Raw genomic sequence first — 14,775 nt, forward strand, 5'->3', positions numbered from 1 at the left:
TGATATGTGAATCTTAAAATTAACCTAAATTGAATCTGATAGTATATACGTCCAGATACTATTCCAAGTTCATTCAAATTGTTAGTTTGTATTTTGATAATAATATAGTATTTTTATTCAAGTGTCACAATGTACCAGCCAAATACTTCATATTGTGACACATAGATGTAGTTAGTGTCTTGACCAGGGCCATATTGACAGTATGTGCTCAAGTGACGCTCAAACCAACAACCCTCTGGTAGTTGGGTAAACACTGAACCCATTGTGCTACTGTGCCACAAATTGTATTATATCTTAATAAACAATAAATTAAAGCAGTATGTAGCTGTTTTGTAATTGTTCTTAGATTATATTATGAGAAAATACAAGATTCTGGTTTGAGTCCAAGGTATTGTCCCATTATTGCAATTGGAAGCCATTGCAATATTTAAACAATGCCTTGGAAGAGGTCTTTCTCTCTTTGTACCAAATTTTCTGTTTATTTATGCCAGAGTTGTGATTTCACCTTTAAAATACATAAATGTCATCTCCAAACTGGACACAATTGATGTGGAGCAGTGTGCACAGAAGGGTGGGTGGGCGTGTGGGTGGGTGAGGAGAGGCAGAGCAGATAAAACAGATCCTAAAAAGCTCCTGGCATCTGCAGACCTAAAGGCTGTCTGTCATGGCACGGTCTTCAAGCATAGGCCCATCTCTCATCCCTTCTCTTTGTTCACGTCCTGGTTTCTCAAATGCTTTCATCTTTGCCTTGGCTGTCTCTCTCCGAAGTGTAGACGAAATTGCATCTGACATAAAGAAGCACAGGCAAAACACAGATACGCAAACATTACAGAAGCAATTAATTCCTGTCTATTCATGCCATCTTTTTGTTCATCTTCCAGTTGGATCGGATCACATTTCCAGGGTAATTTTGGCTTGACCTTCAGATGAATTAGGATGTATCTAAAGCACAGTTAATCAGAACTGACAACAGCTGAAATGAGCAGCTCTTTGTGTAATTTCCTCAATAGCGTCACCTTGTTTCAACCTGTGAGATGGTGAATATTGACCAATCAGAAACCAGATTTTAATAAAAAGGGTTTCAGTTTTGACACACACGCACATAGCCATATATATATAGAGAGAGAGAGGGAGAGAGGGAAAGAAAAAGAGAGAAAGCCTATATGAGCAGCAAAAGGTTATGAGTTAATGTATTCTTTAACAACACCAAATGGTTACAATTACATATGTGCAACACCTTGAACTACTACACCACAGACCATTGAGCAAGAGTACACTGCCCCAAACAAAAAGGGGCCCACAAGACAGACACCCCAACAATTTGAGCCACTATTGCCCCAGCTGGTGTTCTCAGGCTCTCAGCAGTCTCTCACCCAAGTACTGCCCAGGCCCAACTTTGCTTAGCTTCTGAAAACAGACTAGGTTATTTTCAAGGCAGTATGGCCACAAATGGTATGTGTAGATTTTGATGTGGTAAAGTGAGGTCATGGGCCCAAACACTGAAATTATTTAGTATGAAATTACAGTGCATTCCAATAGAAAACGGCAACTTGCATTCTAAAATCTGAAAATAACCCATTGTGAGATACAGATAATATTTTTACAGGTCTTTATTTCCTATTTGTTTGATTACTGTCTTCTATGTGTGCTACTGGCAGCTGCAGGGTTATCTAGGTCTAAAACTGAAAATGTCCCAAATTCTAAAAATAATGCAAACTGTCTACTAACCACAATGTGTAGTTAATAGCAGACCACACACTTGTTCACTATCTTCATGCAGGTGCCTTCTAAGTCATCCAAAGAGGAAACTCAAACTTGAGATTCCTGGTATATTTCCTGGTATATTTCTGACAGATCCATGGGGGCGTGCTAAAAGGATCTGTCTAGCCGCATTAGTGTTGGTGGTTGCAGAGGGAAAACCTGCCAGAGTACCCCGTGTGACACCTGGGTGCGTTTTTATGCTCAGCTCAAAGATGGCACATTCTTGGCACCTGACTCCTCGCTCTATCCACGTGCGCTCTTGAGAAACGCACCTTACATCACCGTTGCATCACTTCACGCGCCTCTTTCTCGAGCGGGAAACTGGAGTGGCAGCTGGGTCTGACGAAAGGTGTCAAAGAGAGAAAGGACGAGCCAGAGGGGAGTGGTGAGAATTGCTTACTTAAAGGTACACTACAGGACTTCTCTGGTTGGAGTCCCCTAGCAATAACTCTGTCTGTAATGGTCAACAGTAGGCTATGACTCCACAGATAAGCCTATGTCTGTAACTTGCATGCATGAGCTATAAAACAATGCCATATTGTGGAACATTGCAGGCAAATTGCATCAATGTATCCATGGAGACAAGTAGGTAGCCACAACTAGTCTAGCTTATAGAAAAGTTACATAGTGCACCTTAGAAAACTTAGGCCTAAAAAACTTAAGTCTACATTTATTTGTAATTGCTACTTTGAATAATCAATAAGCTACTTTTACTTGGCTCAGTGTCAAAGTGGAAAGGCTGGAAGGGCATCTGGTGCAAAAATGTGCTGAATCAACATTCAACAAATCAGGGAGCCGCTGCATGAAAATTAAAAAAAAAACAACACACACACTTATTCGACAGCATTTGAATTTCTACATGATGATATTATTTTGAATGTTATTTTTAGTTACACTTGAGGAACTGCAGGTGGACGGTTGAACTCTACTGGACCTGCAGACACTTTATTAAAGATTTAGAGGTTTGGTCTGCCATTGTGCCCTTGACCTTCACAGCAGCAGCAGGAGCAACAGCAGCAGCAGAGAAACAGACTCAGTGCGGGTGAGGAGACAGGAAGCTGAAAAACGGTTTCTCCAGCATAGAGCTGGCACACAGTCAAGAAAGAGTCTGCAATATCGTTTGGAGTAAATTATTGCCCTGCACTTCTGACATGAGGCAGCGTAAGTCATAAAGTTTGACAACTGCTTCAGAGGCACTCATCATCTAAGAAGTGCATCAATAGACTGAGCAAGCAAAACATTATGACCACTGAGATGTGAGATGGGTCCGCCACCTGTTAGGCCTGTCACAATTACACATTTTGAAGTTGGATATACTGCTTAAGTAAATATAAACGATAAATGACGATATTGAAACTATTGACAATAACCCAAAAGGAGATTTATATCACAAAAACTATTCTAAAGCTGTAGTATTGTTAAAAAAATAAATAAATAAACAGTAGAATGAAATACTTAAGTACTTAGTTTACATGTAATGAGCCATAGAAGTGATTATGTCAATCTAGAATGTTCCACCATTTGGCATTCAACCTATCTATCAATTATTTACTGAATTGCAGATAATTGTCTTGATTAAAAATACATTGCATTTTTTTCTGTGAGTGGGGTCGCCTCTCCACAGATCTGACCTGTATATGGACTTTGTGGGGTCCATATGCTTCACTTCATGGATATGTCTAATGCCATACTGTGGAGAATTCCAGCCAAAATAATGACATCTCCATGGAGACAAACAGGTGGACCAACCAAGCCAAAGAACAGGTCAAATCTGTCAAGATGCGATGCCACTCACAGTAAAAACAAAGGGATTTTTGAACAATGATAAAAAGTAAATTAATAAAGAAACTTAAATAAAACCATGTGATCACTCATTATCCACCCCGTTAGTCTGGTCTTGGAAATAGCATAGTCTTTGATCAATGAATTTGTGGAAAAAAGACACATACCAAAACAAACTTGAATGGTCTATACACAGAGTAATCTTTTCCTTCCACCCCTGGGACCTCAAACTGGGACTGGTGACTCTTTTAGCCCTGCTGTAGACCTACACAGTCCAGGCTACGGTCGGCTCTGCTCCACTGCCCACGCGGCTCTCAGAGGAAGTGACCTCAATACATCCAATAACCTGGTTCACACAAGCGCGACTGCCTCACAAAATTGGACACAAAACCAACTTTCTTATCGTGGACTTAAATGAATGTTTATGGGGAAAGAAGCAGTGAAAGGGAAGAGTAGAGTGAATTCAGAAATTAAACAGTGAAGTTACAACCCAGAAACAGATAATAAAAAAAATATGTATATATAGACAAATAAACCAAGCAACATGCTGGGCTTTCTGTGTGGGGTTTGCATGTAATCCCACTGTCTGGAGCCAGGTTGGGGTTTCCTCTGCTACATCATTGTTTATTTCATGCATCTAATATGAGATAATATGCAATACAACCTGTATAATGTCCCAACTGAGACCTAATATCCAGGCTCATGCTATGGAGAAGAATCTCTGAGTAACCCAGAGTAACTCCTAATACTACCCCTATGGTCACATTTGATTGTTTTTTATTTGTGACAGTGTCTTTTATAACTGAATTTTGAAGTCAATTAAAATGCAAAATTGATATGTCCCACCTCTTCATAGTAGCTTTTTTAATGTAGCAAGCAGCAGATTATGGCCATGAGTCTATTTTTCTGGAATAAACACAGGTTAGTATAGAGAAGTGGGAGGGAACAGGTGATAAGTGAAAACAAATTTTTTGAACCCCAGTTGCAGGACAGTACAGAATTACAAAAAAACATGAATGAAAATACAGCTCTGAGTAACAGGGAACGGTAACAAGGTTAAAAGCATTTTGCATAACAATAATCTCCTTTAAGATGCTTTTGTTTCATGGGGGCACGGTTGAAACTAAAATAGTGCAACTGGCCCCGTGTAAGTGCATAGGCAAATTCGCTTTAACGCGCTCATACAGAGCCATTAGATGGAGTCATAGCTCCATCTACTGGCCACTGTCACAGGTGCAAAATTTTCTATAGTCAGTACTACACCGTGTCATGTAATATGAAATAATGGTCCATAGTAGTTAAAATGTTAACTCATGATATTTATTTAAAATGCTGTGGTCATGATCAAAATAAAACGTCCAGCTCTGTTGATTTGAGAATTCATCAGAATTTTCATAGCATATGATTTCAAACAAGTTTAAAATGAGCAATGTTAATAATGATAGTAATGGTAGACACAATGATTTCATTACTTTCCCATCACAAGTATATGACACAAGTAGCTCATTATTAGAAAACCTCCACCTTGAAATATTATATGATTGTGAATGAATTGGTCATATGAATGCAATCTACTGGCTGTAAAATCAGATAGTTTTTTGGTCAATGTCCTCCTCTGATGTCCGAGTCCACTTCTGTAAGTCAGATTTCAGCACGCTGGCTTCTGGTCTGTCTTCAGGCTTCTTAGTGAGCGTGGTTTTAATAATATGGCTCTAGAGAAAACAGGTAAACCAATTTGATCAGATAGTATGATAAGAAGTAGGTGAAGCAGAAGGAGGCCAATATAGCATCAGTAATTCTTGTAGAAGAAGCGCTGTTTTATCAGCAGCAAGACTAGTCTCTGCAAAGCCATTAGCTGTAACAAAAAAATATCAGCCTTGTATAGTAGTCATAGTACACTGATATACCTCTACTAGTAAAATAGTGTAGTAGTAGTAGTAGTAGTAGTAGTTTTGATATAATGGATTGATTGAACAGCAGAAGCTTAAGTCCTTAGTAAAGTATATTTCAACTTTGCGAGGCGATTATAGAATTATCACTCCAAATAAGAACTCTGTACCTCTACCGGATAAGTCCTGGTAAATTCTGTTGGCAAGTCCTGATTTCGGACATCTCTCCAGATCTGTAGAGAAGGAAGATCATATATTCATGAACTCAGCAGACTTAAATCAATGGTGCTTAAAACTGATATATTTAGTAGTAATACAGAGTACAATAAACCGTAAATAACAAGAAAACACATACCGCCACTCTTTCATGGCCAGTAGAAGTTCTCCAGAAGAGCTCAAACAAAATCAAGCCCAAAGCCCAAATGTCCACTTTTCGGTCATATGTTGTACCAAACTGTTTATCAAAATAAAAGTGTATAATAAATAATAATTAATTTTAGCCTGTAAATAATGCATTCTTTAAATAGCAAACACATGGCCATTGCCTCACTTGTTCAGGAGCCATGTAGTTGCGGGTTCCTGTGTCTTCGGTTCTCTCCACCACTTCATCGTCATTACTGTCTTCAGTGACCAAACCAAAATCCCCAATCCTTAGTTTTCCATCATGTCCAAAAAAGATGTTTTCAGGCTAAAACATAAAAACAGTAAATGTGTCATTACATAGAATATCGTCAATAAACAATAAATAATGAATCTGACTTTACCTTTAAGTCTCGGTGGATGAGTTTCTTGCTGTGAATATACTCTACACCACTTAAAATCTGATCAGCGAGATCTAGACTTTCCTTTTGCCTTGAGTTTTCCTTAGGCTCTTTGTTCTTCTTATGTATCCAGCGCCGGAGCGTTCCTCCATTACAGAACTCCATTTCAATGAAGAGGTATTTTACATTTGACCTATATACTGTTCTAAAAGGGAAGAAATGCTGCAACTTTTCTGCTTGATTAAAACTATCTTAGGACAAACATTCACCAGTGTCATGTACTTACGGTCTGTATCCAGTGTCCTCAAACCAACATGTGTAATATCTCACAATATTTGGGTGGAGCAGCTCTGACAGTACCTTCACCTCCTGAAGAGACTTCCTGAAACAAAGCATGATATTTGGTAACCATAGAGGATGTTTATAAATGTTAATATTCTGTAATTTTAATTGAACACACTTTATGTCTTTAGACTGTATTTCTTTTACAGCACGGTATTGCTGCAGCACTTGATTTTTTGCTTTGTAAACACGACCATAGGATCCATTTCCAAGAATCTCAATACAGTCATAGTCTGAAGTAAACCTGTTAAAATCATAAAAGCATGAATTTTGTTTTATTTTTGTATTTATTTTTTGTGTTATTATTCAATTAAAAGAACATACCTTGAAGTTTTGGGAGTCAGATCATTCTTAGTATTTTTTTCCAGGTCAGTATCCTTAGGTAAGGAGTCAAGTGTAGTTATCGTAATTGTCAAGAGCTATTTCAGAGATTTTGTTTTATTTTTAAATTAAAAAAATACCTGAGTACTGGAGCTGCCTTGGACGGGGGAAGATTTGGATGAGTCTTTGAATTGTATCCAGCTAGCTCCACTACTGGACTGTGCGCTTTGACTAGAAAAGTCAGGCTCCCTGGATGAATATAATGATACAGATGACTGTAGAACATATATTATTTAAAATCTTAAGTTAATACTCTATGTCTTACAGAATATTTGATCCTGTAGCTGATGTTGAAAACATTTCTGAGTCTTCATCTTGAGACATTGTTGATCCTACTGACACCTAAAATGTAAAAAAATACATATCACAGTTCTCATGTTGCCCTTGGATTATCTGTTTGTGTAAAATGCGGCTAGATTTGAGTCATTTTGCGTCATACCTTACTATCCCAATCTGACTGCTTCTGTAGAGCAGCCCAGGCCAGCTGAGCTGCCATTTGTTTAGCCTCTCGTTTGGTCATTCCTGTTCCCACTGGATAGCGCTTTTGGTCAATCTCCATGCTATAAGCAAATCTGGTGGTGGAATGAATAAAAATATAGTAAGATAAGTAAAAAATGACATAATTTGCACTGAAGCATTCTCATAAATGTGCTTGACTTACGGCTTTTGGGATTGGGCCTCTGGGGTTTCTTCAATGTAGTTATTGAGGCGCTTTGTTTTCTGGCAGTAAATGTTGACCATTGACACAAAGTCTGTTTTATTTGTTGTGTCCTGTTTGCTTACATTTAGATGATTTGTTTTCTCACTGTAAATAAGTAAAACACAATTAGCAATAAAATAAGACTTACATTTTTGAAGTATGCATTCCTCACCACAGTTCATCAGTATCTCCTGTTACACCTGATGGTTGGTCCACATCTTGGCCTGAAGTCTTCAAATAGTAAAATATGAAGGTAAGTATAGTTATTTAAATAGTTACTTATATATAATATAGTAACAGAGCATTGTCAATATATGCTACAACTGCACCAATATTGGGTGTGTCTGATCTGGGAAAATGTCATGTGTGGTACAGGCTATTGCTTCCAGAGTTTGTTTTCACTTCTCTTTCCTTTCCTCCATACTGTTACAGAGTGACTAAAAGGCTAGAAAAGAATAGTTCTTACAAACTTACATGTACAGTTCTGGGGGCAGAAGCTGACTCCTCTGGGCGTCTCATCAAGGCTTCATATGCGTTTTTAGCTGCATTGTGTCTGGCAACTCTTTTACTATTTCCCAAACCATCAGGGAAGACCTTGCCGTCTAAACTCACTCTTTGTGTGAAACTGTTGAACGGAGAAAAAAAAAAAAACAACTCTTAAAAGACATGCTTATGTACACAATCTAAGCAGTTTCTTAGTAAAAAGATTTTGAATGTGTGCCTTAGATCCTTCACGCCATAGTTTCAGTCTGTAGTCTATTAACCTTTATAATTCGGATCCTTTTTACTTGAGCCTGTTTTGTTTATTTGATAGTCTAGTGCTGCTGTGGCAGGCCTGAGACAGGTTTGACTTGTGTATTATAACACGATAAAAACAGTTAAATTGTCGAAGTGTAGTTATTACAGTCTCAGCAGGATATAGGGCAGGTTATCCTAAACACCTCATGTGATGATATCTACTATTCAGTAACGCAATAAGTAACATGACATCAGCATCTTTTCACTTACATTTTCATATGATCTGGTCCACTGGAGCCCAGGTCCTCGTACACGGGAGGTTTCAGTCTCATTTTCTGTGTGTACTCATTGAGTTTACTCACGTACTGGCTTCCAGTCTCCATCTCGCAGCTGGAACTAAGTTCAACTTAAGAAACGACTCTCCCTGCTCTCTATTATACTGCTTCTGTGATCACCTCCTCTGGCATCCAGTTTGGTGTTGCGTTTTTGCTAAAATGAAACTGAAACTAAAAGTGTGCGCATGTGCGTTATTTTCACCCGCAACACTACGTCGACCGTAACCACAAAGCACGTTCATTGCGTTTTTTAAAACTTGTATTGTATAATTGGACCATTTGTGTATTGACCTATAGGCAAGGCAAGGAAAGTTTATTTGTATAGCACAATTCGTACACGAGGTAATTCAAAGTGCTTTACAGAATAAGAAAGACATTAAAATCACACAAATCAAAACATAAATAATCACCCAATCTGCAACTCTCTCACCCACTCGTTTGCACCCTTTAAAAACTCTCTCTCCTATAATAGTGTCAAAATAACTGTCAGAAGTTCCTTTTAGTGCATTTATAGCCCACTTTAAATATTTAAAATGTTTACTGTTTACTACAGACCACACCTGGAACAATGAGGAATTATATTTACTGTTTTAATTGGGCGACAGTGGCTCAGTGGTTAGAGTGTTGGTCCCCCAACCCGAAGGTCGGAGGACCAAGTTCTGTCGTTGTGTCCTTAGGCAAGACACTTCTCCCACAGTAGCCTAGTATGAAAGTGGTGTGTGCTCGAATGATAGGTGGTCGAATGATGGCGCAGATTGGCAGCCTCACTTCCGTCAGTCTGCCCCAGGGCAGCTGTGGCTACAATAGTAGCTTACCATCACCAAGTGTGGAAATGAATGAATAATGACTATAGTGTAGCGCTTTAACAAGTGTAAGCCATTATTGTAATTCAATTCTGTTTAGTGATGTTTGACACACAGCCGAATCATCATGTACCAACGCCAGATAAAAAAAACAAAAAACAATAACACACAGACCCACTGTAAACATCAATTACTGTATATTAAGTTCATAATTCATTAAAACCAGTAAATAGTCAGTGGAACCCTAGCTTTCATATTATCATTAACATGAGCAAAATTCAATAACGTACAATAAATGAGATTTTTGTCATGTAAATTCAAGTAGATAAAATGTGCCTGTGTTGAGCATGCACTGACTTTGACATGATGTAGGAAAAATGTTTCATACAGTGCGCATGCTTTTAAACATTGTGAGTAACTGGGAACATTCTTCTAGCTCCTGCATCACTTTCTTGGCTTCTGGTCGATCCTGTGGCTGACCAGACAACATGGACTTTATTATCTGGCCCTGTGTGGAGAAAAAAGCAATAGCATCAAACAATAGGTTATATACATTTTTGCACAATTAGGCAAATCTATCATTTTCCTATGGCTGGAAACTGTTGCTATGGTAAAATTTATGAACTGTCTGTCAACTAAGCGATCTAAATGTAACATCTTAATAATAACTGATAATAGTAAAACCAGCAAGTTGATTTTCAAAGATATAATTTTAAATCATATCTTTACCTCTTGTTGAAAATAGCGAGTAAAGTCTTCAGGAAGTTTCTGGACTTTAAGTTCATCCCAAATCTGAATATAGTACAAAATATAACACAATAAGATCTGTCCACAAAGAGTGATACTAACAATAAATTTGAAAGATTAGTCACTGACCGCTTGGCGTTCTTGTCCTGTTACAATATTCCAAAGGAGTTCAAAATATATCAGTCCCAAAGCAAAAATATCCACTTTCCGGTCATAGGTTTTCCTGTTCATCTGTAAATTACCACACAAACAAATTCATATGATTTGAGCCCTTGTTTAAAATATAAATATTCAGTAAAGATAACTTACTTGTTCAGGGGCCATATACGATGGTGTCCCTTTGTAAACTGTTCTTTCTATGACATTTTCTTCGTCAGTGCTCTCTGCAGTGACCAGGCCAAAGTCTCCAATCTTCACATTTCCATCACGCCCAAACAAGACATTTGCAGGCTAAATAATGAGATGAATACTCATTATACAGATAAAATACTGTAAACTCATACAAAACTATAGTATAACATAATCTATCCAGCTTAGACCTTTTTCAATTCTGTTCTAGTCGTGACTTGGACATGCATTTGTACTGGTCTGCATGACCTTATTCCAAGTTTATAATCTTATTAGAGTTTAGTCCTAGTCCTGGTTTAGAACTGGATTAGCCATCAATGGATTTATGCATTCTTAGACTTGGTTTGAGGATTTTTTAATGTTTCAATCTAAGTTAGTCTTATATTCATGAAGTACTTAATGACAGTCAGTTCATTAAAAATATGACAGCAGTTGTGAGATATTGCTGTGTTGATGTGCAAAGATAAGAGAATCTAGCATCACTATTTAGGTATTGTTTAGGTGTGTTGTGTTGAACTGAGGGAGGGGGAGATATTTTGGATAAATGTGCCATGAATATAATGTGATTTGTAAAATTAGGTTCAACATTTGGAAATTTTCCCTCAGGTATTTGCAGGAATATTGTCTCGTCTCTATTTGAGTGAGACAATGACTCCATTATGACCACTAGAGGTCACACAAAGCACACCACAGCTCAGGGATAATACAGACCTTTAGATCTCTGTGGATTAGTGCCAGTGAGTGGATGTACTCCACTCCAGTGACCAACTGCTGAGCGATCTTCAGACTTTCCTCTCTTCTCCGGGGGTCACGCCGAGATTTCTTCACATTTTGAGTGTTTTTCTCATCGATCCAGACTCTGAGGGTTTTAGTGTCACATAACTCCATTTCAACGTACAAGTACTTTTCAGATTGGTTACCTGTAGATCTGGAAAAAAAGAAAAAAATTGAAATAAATACTTAAATATACTTTCAGACATTTCTTGTGTCTTGGTAGCTATTTTTGGGTACTCCAGTTTCCCCCATCAATCGAAGTCACGCACCAATTATCAGGTATTATGATGTCAGGACTAAAACTTTTTCCTCACTGACCAAATTGGAAATCATTAGGTGCCACCAAATAAGACTAGTTTAGCACCTGTGGTGCCTGGACCATAGACTGAGAAGCACAGACTTACTGAGATGAGCTGTAGCTATCAATAGAGGAGTCCCACTGGTACGCTGTATCCTCCATCCAACAGGTGTAGTATCTCACAATATTAACATGACTTAGGTCTGACAAAGCCTTTACCTCACGTAGGGTTTTTCTAAAATGTACAATGAATGTTTAATGCGGTCTTACATTATATACATTGTACAACAGTAATGCAAAGAATTACTGATATGCCAAACATTATACTCTAAACTTACTCTTTGCAGCGAATGATCTTTATGGCAAAATATTTCTCAAGCAGTTTTTGTCTTGCTTTGAAGACAGTTCCAAAGGCACCTTTGCCAAGAGCTTCAATGGAGTCATAATCTGATACAAATCTGAGAAAAATGAAACAATATTCCAGAATATACAAAATACACATTCAAAGCATAATTACATGCAAATTATGTTACTTGTTATTTGATTACCTTGAATTAATTGGTTGTGGTGGTGTTTTCTCTACAGGTATAACATTTTTCTTAATAGTTAAATTTGGCATTATATCCTTTGGAACAAAATGAAGAAAATCATAAAGATGAAAAACTACAATAAAATATTTATAATTGCCTTGGTTAGGGTACCTCTTTACTTTTATTGGCATTAGGAAAATTTGCTGCAAGCCTAGAAAAGATTATTTTAAATGAAAACTTGAACATTACATTTTAACCATTACAACACATGCACCAATCACCTGTAAGAAAACTCACTTTATTTTGGGCTTTACATCAGGACTTACAGCCTATGGGCAGAAATACAGATAAAACCCTGTACATATTTGGTTATTTTGTGAAATGTAATAGGATAACATAATATCTTACTTACCTTATGTTTAGGAGGGCTAACGGCATGTGAAGTTATTACTGAGTCACTTGTAGAGATTGCTCTTACATTTTTGTTGGCATCTTGAGCAACAGGGCTAAAAATAAAAACAAAATAAATAAAATTGTCATAATTTTGTTTTCAATTTTGTACAGGTTTGTTTACCTACTTTGAAACTGCCGGTGTAAGGAGCTGAGCAGGTGAGTCTTCAGAGGATCGGATAGACACCTGATATAACCACAATGGCGACATAATAGTGAAATTTAAGCATATTTATTATCTTTAGTAATAGTAATGTGTTTGTATTTGAAACTGATGAATAGGACTTTTCCAGTGTGTACCTTGCTGTCCCAGTCGGACTGCTCTTGCAGAGTGGAATAGGCCATTTGAGCTGCTTTCTGCTTGGCTATTTTAACGCTCTTTCCTTCAGCCAAAGGATAGTCCTTTTTATCAATAACGACCTTGAAGAAAAATCTGCAAAGAATAGAAAAACTACACTATTAGACCAACCTCTTTTTGGATTAATTCAAATCATTAAAATGCATAAGCTGAGACTGACTGAGGGTCATGGGGTGGCCCAGTTCGCTTCTCAAATACAAAATCATGGAGGAGATTTTTCTTCTGGCAGTAGTGATTGAGAATCCCAATAAAATTAGTATCTGCAAATCCTTCATCTTCAGTGGTGATGCTCCGTCTCTGTGTGGTTTTACTAAAATAACAAAACAGATCAACAATTGTCAATATAGCTGATGCATTATTGGACCATGCAATGTGAGACAAATACACATTAATAACTCACATGATTTCTGAAACACCTTGCTTGTCATCCTCCTTAAGATGATCTGGTACGGTTATAGCAGTCTTAAACACAAGATTAGAGTCATGTTACAAATATGTACAAAATATATTAGCTTTACAATTTCAGCATTAGTAATACTCTAAATACCTGAGCTGTTTCATTTCCAAAAATTGCATAGTAAACAAGCTTGGCTGCCTCTTCTTTGGCTTCTTTCTTTGTTGTTCCATAAGCTGCTGGGTACTCCTTATCTCCCACTACAAATCTACAGCACCTAGAAAGCAATAACATAATATCCTGATTAATTAAAGATTTCAAATGTTATACAGTATATAGAAATGTACTTCCTTACTGAGATGCATTTACTGAGTTTGCTGTAACTGATTCCACAGCTCTGACCAAAAACTTATTTTTCTGTCCATATTCATTCAACCAGCACATGTAGTTAAACCGGGTGATGCCTGTTGATTGCACTGGTGAAGGGGGTACACTGGATGGCGCAGCTTCTTTCTGTGAAATAGCAGATCAGCAGAATATGCAAAAATAATACATTATGACACAAGTAAGTAATATTTACCAATTCAGGTGCTGGGTCACTGAGGACAACTTCCAGAGCATTTTTAGAAGCCATTTGTCTTGCCTCCTTCTTATTCTTCCCCACACCATTAGCATAGGCTTTTCCATCCACCACTGCCCTTACAGTAAACCTAGGTAAAACAAAGGAAATAAAGAAAACGATAAACGGTCACACAAACTTGTAGGGCTACCCCTGAAATATCACTAAAATATACAACAATATCACAAACAAACTAGCCTCGTGTTCATCATTGACAATATGTAACAATGTAATACAATCCAATGATAAAGTGACAATAACCACAGTAAGTTCAAAGTGCTGCATGGAGTAGCCTAGATTGTGCTTCATCATACGATTAAACCCGTTTTAGTATCTGCCAACAGAATTCACTATAATTTATCTGAAACTCACGTTCTGAGGTGATCGGGCCCCACATAATCAACATCTTCAAACTTCAGCAGCCAGCGATTTTTTTGCGCCAATTCATGTAATTTTGCGATATAATTTGTTGCATCCATGATTAACTACTGTTTATATCCATTAAAAATTAAATCACACTAATAGATCAATAAATATGTTTAAAAGATACGCTTTCGCAAAACCTCTTCCTCTTCCACTATGTTTCTTACTTTCGATTCTGCGTTCATTCTCAAGTTTCGATAAGCATACGTCATGACGCACATCCACTATCACGCAAACATATTTCAATACAGTAATCCACTATAATCATTTAATCCAATACAAAATACGCAACTGTTAATACAAAATAACCTGTGGACATGTTACGATATTTTTTTTTTTTTT

At 37.4% G+C, this 14,775-nt stretch overlaps 2 protein-coding genes across 4 annotated transcripts; both read right to left on the reverse strand.

The window, feature by feature from the left end:
• Positions 1-3,949: 3,949 nt before the first annotated feature.
• LOC117383003 (interferon-induced, double-stranded RNA-activated protein kinase-like) lies at positions 3,950-8,856 on the reverse strand. The gene is made up of 15 exons (XM_033980243.2): positions 8,625-8,856; positions 8,091-8,241; positions 7,789-7,847; positions 7,578-7,721; positions 7,356-7,488; positions 7,182-7,258; positions 6,997-7,105; positions 6,860-6,912; positions 6,654-6,779; positions 6,480-6,575; positions 6,197-6,398; positions 5,983-6,120; positions 5,788-5,886; positions 5,603-5,665; positions 3,950-5,255 (listed from the first exon to the last, which is right to left on the reverse strand). The coding sequence occupies exons 1-15, from the start codon at positions 8,735-8,737 to the stop codon at positions 5,130-5,132; spliced, it is 1,689 nt and encodes a 562-aa protein (XP_033836134.1). The 5' UTR covers positions 8,738-8,856; the 3' UTR covers positions 3,950-5,129.
• A 114-nt stretch (positions 8,857-8,970) lies between these two features.
• LOC117382815 (interferon-induced, double-stranded RNA-activated protein kinase-like) lies at positions 8,971-14,622 on the reverse strand. Of its 3 annotated transcripts, none has more exons than XM_033980049.2 (19): positions 14,383-14,622; positions 13,972-14,101; positions 13,747-13,904; positions 13,545-13,668; positions 13,398-13,459; positions 13,158-13,307; positions 12,940-13,072; positions 12,768-12,826; positions 12,602-12,695; positions 12,487-12,518; positions 12,361-12,400; positions 12,208-12,284; positions 11,998-12,117; positions 11,766-11,894; positions 11,299-11,515; positions 10,549-10,689; positions 10,369-10,470; positions 10,222-10,284; positions 8,971-10,000 (listed from the first exon to the last, which is right to left on the reverse strand). In XM_033980049.2, the coding sequence occupies exons 1-19, from the start codon at positions 14,487-14,489 to the stop codon at positions 9,875-9,877; spliced, it is 2,064 nt and encodes a 687-aa protein (XP_033835940.1). In that variant the 5' UTR covers positions 14,490-14,622; the 3' UTR covers positions 8,971-9,874. The 3 variants fall into 3 exon arrangements, with proteins under 3 accessions (XP_033835940.1, XP_055083323.1, XP_055083324.1); XM_055227348.1 differs by having other exon boundaries at positions 9,096-10,000; positions 12,361-12,404; positions 12,485-12,518; positions 14,383-14,614; XM_055227349.1 differs by lacking the exons at positions 13,398-13,459; positions 13,545-13,668 and having other exon boundaries at positions 9,780-10,000; positions 12,361-12,404; positions 12,485-12,518; ... (1 more) ...; positions 13,868-13,904; positions 14,383-14,614.
• Positions 14,623-14,775: the final 153 nt, after the last annotated feature.

Source organism: Periophthalmus magnuspinnatus, chromosome 15 (genome assembly GCF_009829125.3).
Source record: "Periophthalmus magnuspinnatus isolate fPerMag1 chromosome 15, fPerMag1.2.pri, whole genome shotgun sequence".
In the NCBI taxonomy this organism is placed as follows: Eukaryota; Metazoa; Chordata; class Actinopteri; order Gobiiformes; family Gobiidae; genus Periophthalmus; species Periophthalmus magnuspinnatus.

Bases quoted from the DNA above. Each gene is read 5' to 3' on its own strand.
- LOC117383003 (XM_033980243.2), bottom strand. From the start codon at position 8,737: ATGGAGACTGGAAGCCAGTACGTGAGTAAACTCAATGAGTACACACAG. The intron at 8,242-8,624 runs GTAAGTGAAAAG...TCCGTTCAACAG, and splicing joins GGACCAGATCATATGAAAAT to TTTCACACAAAGAGTGAGTT. The intron at 6,576-6,653 runs GTGTGTTCAATT...GCTTTGTTTCAG, and splicing joins ATACAGTCTAAAGACATAAA to GAAGTCTCTTCAGGAGGTGA.
- LOC117382815 (XM_055227348.1), bottom strand. From the start codon at position 14,489: ATGGATGCAACAAATTATATCGCAAAATTACATGAATTGGCGCAAAAA. The intron at 12,118-12,207 runs GTAATCAAATAA...CATTTTTCTCAG, and splicing joins CCACAACCAATTAATTCAAG to ATTTGTATCAGATTATGACT. The intron at 10,285-10,368 runs GTCAGTGACTAA...TACTATATTCAG, and splicing joins CAGGACAAGAACGCCAAGCG to ATTTGGGATGAACTTAAAGT.